At 45.9% G+C, this 7,500-nt stretch overlaps 2 protein-coding genes across 2 annotated transcripts in view; both read right to left on the bottom strand.

Moving 5' to 3' along the window:
* Positions 1-3,291: 3,291 nt before the first annotated feature.
* Positions 3,292-5,581, bottom strand: crygmx (crystallin, gamma MX). The gene is made up of 3 exons (XM_030350202.1): positions 5,503-5,581; positions 4,445-4,687; positions 3,292-3,985 (listed from the first exon to the last, which is right to left on the bottom strand). Exons 1-3 carry the CDS (start codon positions 5,509-5,511, stop codon positions 3,710-3,712), a joined length of 528 nt encoding a protein of 175 aa, XP_030206062.1. The 5' UTR covers positions 5,512-5,581; the 3' UTR covers positions 3,292-3,709.
* Positions 5,582-6,111: 530 nt separating this feature from the next.
* The window catches only part of crygmxl2 (crystallin, gamma MX, like 2), a 1,917-nt gene continuing 528 nt past the window's right edge, over positions 6,112-7,500 (bottom strand). The window contains exons 2-3 of the mRNA XM_030350199.1: positions 6,915-7,157; positions 6,112-6,433 (exon numbers count right to left, since the gene is read on the bottom strand). Coding sequence (XP_030206059.1) covers positions 6,158-6,433; positions 6,915-7,157 — 519 coding nt within the window. The 3' untranslated portion in view covers positions 6,112-6,157. The remainder of the gene's footprint in view (positions 6,434-6,914; positions 7,158-7,500) is intronic.

Here is a 7,500-nt window from a genome sequence, read left to right as displayed (position 1 = left end):
CTGTCTAATACTGGGCTATGTTCCAGTGCAGTGCTCAGTCTCTCTCGAAGTACTCGGACCTGGAGGTAACAGTTGGATTAGATGGATACTTTATTATTGCTCGGAGAGAAATTACTTAAAAAAACTGCTTCAGCTGAATAGTCTAACAGTATTTTACAGTACTTTATAATGTGTTTGGTGTTGGATTTCCAATGGGGCTTTGAGCGTGACATAATTCTACCCCAGAAAAGCTTTTAGTCATCAGTGTTAATAACGGACATGTTTTACCATAACGAGTGGGGCAAGAGGGGAAATGTAGTTTATATGAGCATTGTTATTGATTCCACTCAGATATCTTTGTTCTACCTCTGTATTCATACTACCCCCATAGCAGACTCATTATGTTTGGTGTATTGTTTTGCTGTGGTTGTGTGTTAGAATGTGGGTCCTACTGTACTTCGGATTGCCAGCTCCTTGGCCGACGAAGTTATGGTCAATACTTGAAGATAATTTTGTATTTATGCTGAATTTCTGTGTATTCCTCAATGTTCATAGGAATGAGTCACTGGTTAGTAGTTGAATTCATATTATAAAGGCGAGAAATCTGTCAGAGATGCCAGCTACGTCGGCTTATACCTAATCATTCATCACCATTACATGCCCTTTCTCTTGAAGGGTTGTTCTGCTTGTCTGTACGGCTGAGCGTGTGAAACGCCTGCAACCAACAGAAGTGTAATTGACGCTCGGCTCCGCGCTTTAACCTTGAAGGGCAGGACTTAGCCGTCTTGACATCAAGAAGCGCTCGCCTGCAGCCTGCGAGCTACCGTCTGACGCCGCCTCACTTAGGCGGCGGCCCGGGTATTAATTTATCCGCCTCTTATGTAAAAATAAAAAAAGTTTTTTTGAAAAAGAATATTTGGATTCTCTTTTCTTTGGCGCCGGCTTTGATTGTTGCAGATGAAATGTCGGAGATTCCTTTGCTTTTCTTGTCCCATATGTTTCGTCTCTTGTCCTGGCTATGGTCTTTTTTTTTTTCTTCTTCTTCTTTTCCCCCCACAAAGAACACAAATTAATGGGAGAGAAGTGGTGTGGATCTGAAAAAACATCTGTCTGGAAGAAGGGCTCTTTTTAAAGTTGCCCATGGGGGGATTTTCCGCGCTGCAAGTGGGGCGAGGGAAGAGCAAAGACAATACTACCGAGGTTTAATTACCCAGCCATCAGGAACGAAGCGAGGGAAGAGACAAGAGAACTGAGACGGAAGAACGGAACCACAGGCGCAATGTGCTTTCTGGCTGTTCTCTCTCCTCCATCCTCCCCTTCATCCCCCCCTCTCTCTCTCCCTCTCCCTCCCTCTCTCTCTCTCTCTCTCTCTCTGTCTTTGTCTTTTTCTCTCATCTAAAGAATTCATTCTCTAAAACGCACTTCTTACCCTTCCATCACTCGCTATCACTGCGTCTTAAGGAGCCCCTGAAAGAGGCAGAGGAGCCATTGAACGCATTGTCTAAACTGCGGCAGAAGGTATAGCCGTAGATCAGGGGATGCCTCTCGTCTTTGTAATGCAGCATAAGATAAATTTGCGCTGCGTTGTCTTTGAAGTGCTCTGCTGTTAGCGGAGGTACGAATAAGAGGCTGTTTTTGTTCATTAGGAACCGATTAGTCATATTTTAAAAAGATTCTGAAGTTGTTTAAGAAAAGGATGAACAGATGTTAAGGAATTACTTTTCTAGCCTTAAAGAAGATGGTACTGTAAATCAGACGATAGTTCATGAGATGATAAGGCCTTCAACGCCTTTCTCCACTTTATATTTCACCGGGCAACACGCAGAGATCGATCGGAGAGCGCTGCTTTTTTACTTTTGTCCTGGAAACGTGTAAAACAATTTTTCTCTTTCTCAAGTTGTGTTTGTGGATCCCAAAGCAGTCTTGAAACATAAATGAAAGCTCCACACCCCAGAGAGCTGCCTGTGCTACAACATAATACTGAGAAGAAAAACAACGCAAATATTTATCATAAGTCTACAGAAACACCACATAGCAAAACACACAGCCATGGCCTTATCAGCAACGTGGTGGCCCTGTGTCTTAAAAACACATTGAGTGTTTCACTCTTTGAGATGTTAGCATTAAACTAAATAAAAAACAAGAAAAACAAAGAAGTTCAACTGTAGCGAATTCGGGAAAAAAAACGAAATAGCTTGACTGTATATACTCGTACTATTTAATTAATGCAGACGCAGTTTTGCAGATTCTAAGCTAAGGCCTCAACACAATGCACGGCAATAGGCCAGCTCCTCCACATCTGAAATACACGACTCTGTGTTAAGCGGGTGTTTGTATGAAGTCCCTGACCTGCGGTAACCTCTCAGATTATCCCCCACTTATGACAAGAGGGCCCGGCTCTTTCTGATCTCCCTCTCTTCTCAGCCCCCCCCCCCCCCCCAGCACATCAGATGTCCCATGACGAACCATGTTGATGCACAGCGTCGGCAGGGTTTTGTTTTTCCGCGGGTATCAAACGGCGCGAGGGCAAATCGCTGGACTCTCGCTGCGGAGCCGGCATCTGTTTAATTGGACATTACTCAAGGCCAAAACTCAGAGTTCTTGTTGCTCTTGAACTTAAGAGAGTCTCCAATTCCCTCCCTGCTGGGCTTTAAATTTCTCTGAATCAATAATTAATGGTCGCAGTGGTTATTTATTCATCTGTATCTTCGCCAATTACGCAGAGTCTTAATTAACAATTTCAATAATTGATATTTATTTTTGAAAGGGCTCTGTATCCTGGGCTGATGAATTATGGATGAGGAGTGTACTTCTGTGTTCTGAGAGAGAATGAGGAGAGAGCCGGCGCTCCGGGCGTAAACCAGGGCCACTTTGAGTCTTTGGCTGGCGCTGTGATGTGCATCTGATACCACTCCCTTTCATGGACCCCAAGCGTCCACTCGCCAGCATGTGATCTGGTAAAGATTTCCACACGCGTGTCCTCCTCAGATATATGTGTTTTTGTTCTTTAATAAGAAGCTTCAAAGAATTAGCTACTGTTTCCTTGATAATTCCGCTTTGTTGATGTGTGAGCGGGAGTGTGTGCTCAGGGTCGGAGGGCTGCCTGCAGAATTCCTACATTTTGTTGTACGAAAGAGAGAGCGGTTTTTCCGGTGATTGTTCAACGTCCAATCAGTGAACCTCAAGAGGAAGGTGAAACCTTGGATTTGACATCTACCACCCCCACCCCCACCTGTCCCGCCCCCACTCCCCTCGGACCAATCGGAGGGACACCATGACCTCAAAAGTTAAAAAGAAGAATTCTCGTTTAAATTGACTTTCATCAAGTTTTATTCAGTTTCTGGAAGGACAGGAGGGACCACAGCTGTTCCCAGACCACCAAAGCGAAGCAAGACTAACATCATTGGTGAATTATCTTTAGCATCGCTTTAGTTCAGCACAGGGGGGAGGGGTCAGAGGTCGGGGGGGAGGGTTCAGCCCTGAAAGCCCTAACATCAGACATACTTTAATCCCCAAATCATCGTGCTAATGTTAAGGTTCAAAGTTTGAGGTTCCAAGGTAGCAAGACCACAATCGAAAAAAATAATGGTGTTGTACCTAGCTAACTAGCTGGCTAGCTTCATTAACTAGTGAGCTTGGCTCAAAAACTAGCAAGATAGCTTCGCTAACTAGCTAGCTAGCTGTGGGAGGGGGGGGGGGGCGGGGGTTGGCAAGTGCTACGGTGGACGATTCAGATGGGCTCGGTGAAGCGTCTCAGAGAGCCGAAGGTGGGGCTGGAGCTTCCCCACTCGCTGTACCTCCTGTACTCGCCGGGGCTCAGGAAATACTGGCGGCCCCTGTAGTTGGGGTGCTCGTGGAGCATCCAGTAGCCCTCCATCACATTGAGGGAGGCGATGTCGCGGGTGTGGAAACGTTCCATCAGGTCGGGGCAGTCCTCACTCAGCTCCATGTTCTGACCCATGAAGTCTGAGCGCTCGAACACCTTGATCTTGAAGTTGCCACGGTACTGAAGAAGAGGAGGAATGGTGCTTAGAGTACTGTATGGATTGCATCCCCACGAGCAAATAGAGCTCTATTGAACATGCCTCACATTAAAGTATCAACAAAGGGCTACTGCTTTACTCATTGCAAGTACAACTGTACTAAGATACCAGATATTTGATAGTAGTTACATAGTTCAACCAATAGATGGCAGCAAACCAACAAAACTAGTCTCATGTGTGGATGCTCTATAAGTAGTTGCTCTTTTTCTTTTGTCATGAAAGAAATTTTCAAGCAAGCACAATTTTTGCAATCCAGTCTTGGGTGCAAATTGGTTATGTATGTATATGCTGGTCAAAAAAAAGATTTCTATGTTTTAGAACGTAATTGAAAAGCATTGTATGTCTGTGTGTGTTTGTGTGTGTTATTCAGATAATAAATAACACAATTATACATCAACTCAAACGGTGTGGTTTGGACTCACGGAAGGCACCATGCGACAGGAGCGGATGCAGTCGTTGAAGCCGGCCCAGCGCTGGTAGTCGGGGTAGTCGCCCTTGTTCAGCTGGTACTGGTAGCCGTTGTAGTTGGACTTCTCGTAGGCCACCCAGCTGCCGCTCTCCACCTTGATGGAGTTGCAGCGGCTGACGTGGCTGTGCATCTCGGAGCAGTCGATACTGCACTCATAGTGACGGCCCTGGAAGTTCTTGTCCTCGTAAAAGATGATCTGGAGGAAGAGGAAATGGGTGTTTGGTTAGAATCAGTGTTTCGCAACCTTAAAGTTGTACTGATGGTTTTGTGCAACTTTGTACCAGTGCTTCCATTTGTACCATCGGTACAGACTCAGGGCCTTCACAAGCCAGACCATATTTGTTTTCCCCTGCCAGCTATTATAATAGAATTTATCATTGATCATAATTATAAATATTATAGTGATTTTGGTGTTTCAAATGGAAGAATTTTAGGTGTATGCCTATTGCCTACTCATATTTCTGCTATCCTACAGAAGCAAACATGCAATTGCCTTTGAGATCATAAAATCAACACCCTTAGCCTCCGGAGAAGTTCAGAAAATAATACTCCCAAATTAAATGTGTTTTCGTAAATAGGTGTTCTTGTTGAAATCAGGAGTATTACACATTATTGAATTTTAAGTATTTCCATAATACCTCTCTGATTTGTACTTATTTTACTGTACATACTAACTGTAGTGTCCTCACTGCAGCTCTGTAGTCTTTGATAGATACATCCTGTATCAAATGCTGGAAAACAGTTCTGCCTTAATAACAATATAATAACAACAACAAACTCTACCTATAGAGTGAACTCTGACTTCATGCTTCCTCTTAACTGATGTAGGCCTGTATATAATTATTAAAATACGACCATCAGCTGCAAATTATCCCTTGGCCCCAACATGCAGACACATCCCATAAAACAAAATCCATCAACATGTTCGGGATGATGGCAGCAGTTCGGCAGGTCTTCACAGTGGATTGAGTCGTTGAAACACAAGCGATAGATAGCAGTAGAGCGACTTACCTTTGCCATGGTGACTGTGTTTGGTTGTTCAGACCAGGACCCGGGCTCTTTATAGACCCCCGTGGGATCAAGGGGCTTTGTGGAGCGTTAGGCTGTGTGGTGTCAGCACTATGGTTTCAATAGCCGGGCCCAGCACCATAGGACTGGTGAGGGCAGCAGGCAGAGGCATTGTCTCGGTCAAATCTCTTGTCTGTCCATTGAAAATGGTGTCCAGTTGCACTTTTACACGGGCTACAATAGTGAGGGACAACTCTACCGCCTATTGCCTGCCTGGCTTTATCAATGTTGGAATTAATGTCAGAAATTAATGAGGATTTGTGATCACAGCAAAGCCAATGAGAGTATGACGTACATGTATCTGAAGGTTGTTTCTGTTGGTGTCAAACAAGGCATTTAACACAATACTGAGGTCATTAAGACTATCCTGTATCTTGCTATGGTGAACCGTTTTTCGAAATGACTACATTGTTGTAAATAGTATATTCACTGTCCAATAAGATCCTGATGCCAATGATCCTGATCAGTGGCTATCAGTACTTTAGCTTCAGTGGAAAAACTCAAGTAACCCTTCGCCTTCGCTGTTAATCACAGAAAAGACAACGCAGACGCTTTTCAGTTTGAAAACAAAAAAGGTTCATCTTTTATTGTGAAACAGTTACACGCTGCTCCTCATCCTCCTGAAGGAGCCGATCATGGGGTTGTGGCAGCCCCAGTCGCTGCAGGCCCTGTACTCGCCGGGGCGCATGAAGTACTGGCGGCCCCTGTAGTTGGGGTGCTCGTAGAAGATCCAGTAGCCCTCCATGATGTGGCAGGAGAAGATGTCGTGGTGGTGGTAGCGGTCGTACACGTTGGGGCAGTCCTCCATGAACTCCATCATCGGGCCCATCATCTCAGGCCTGTTGTACACCCTCATCCTGTAGGAGCCCCTGTACTGCGGGGCCGACGGGGGAGAGAGGGGGTTAGGGTTAATGGAGCAGCAGGAGCCTGTACCGCAGATTCATTCAAATATTTGGTTCAGGGATCATTATGAAAGGAATGCCTTAGTTTTCTGGGCTGCTTGTCAGATAGAGCAAGCACATTTAAGGCACTTCGACCCGGTCACTTTTGGTTAGTATGGGAAATAATCGTTAGATGTGAATCTCTCACAGAGCTGTTATCATGACATTAGAGATCAGGAGTGGAGATAGAGAGAGGAGGAGAGGCCTTTAGCGAGGGGGAAGACTAAAGGAGGAGGAGGAGGAAGAGGAGGAGGAGGAGGGGACTTGGAGGAAGAGGAGGAGGATTAGGCATTTAACACAATACTTGTACACAGGCTTTTACAAGGAGGAGAAGGAGCAGGAGGAGGAGGACGGGGAGAGGCATCAAACGATGGACACATGTAAGGGGGGAGGGGTCATTTTGACGGGACTCACGGGGGGATACATCTGGCAGGAGCGGATGCAGTTGTTGTAGCCCATCCAGCTGTGGTAGTCGGCGTACTCGCCCTGGTTCAGGATGTACTGGTAGCCCATGAAGTTGGGCTTCTCGTACCCGACCCAGTGGCCGCCGCTGACGCGGATGGAGTTGCAGCAGTTGAAGTGCTTGAAGGTGTCCATGCAATCGCTGTTGCACTCCCAGTGGCGGCCCTGGAAGTTGCGGCCCTCGTAGAAGATGATCTGAGAGAGAGAGAGAGAGAGAGAGAGAGAGAGAGAGAGAGAGAGAGAGAGAGAGAGAGAGGATGAGGGAGAGAGAGAGAGAGAGAGAGAGAGAGAGAGAGAGAGAGAGAGAGAGAGAGAGAGAGAGAGAGAGAGAGAGAGACAGAGGGAGAGAGAGAGAGAGACAGAGAGAGAGAGAGAGAGAGAGAGAGAGAGAGAGAGAGAGACAGAGGGAGAGAGAGACAGAGGGAGAGTGTCATTCATGTGGACATCAGTGCAGAGGTTTATTTGACTGCTTGCGGTTCTTGCTGGTGGACTCTAGGGGGTACTATTCTCCCTGTAACACATCTAATAGTTAGTGTGT

The sequence above is a fragment of the Gadus morhua genome, unplaced genomic scaffold (assembly GCF_902167405.1).
Source record: "Gadus morhua unplaced genomic scaffold, gadMor3.0, whole genome shotgun sequence".
Classification (NCBI taxonomy): domain Eukaryota; kingdom Metazoa; phylum Chordata; class Actinopteri; order Gadiformes; family Gadidae; genus Gadus; species Gadus morhua.
The sequence above is the reverse complement of the archived record's forward strand: the minus strand, read 5'-3'. Positions and strand labels throughout refer to the sequence as shown.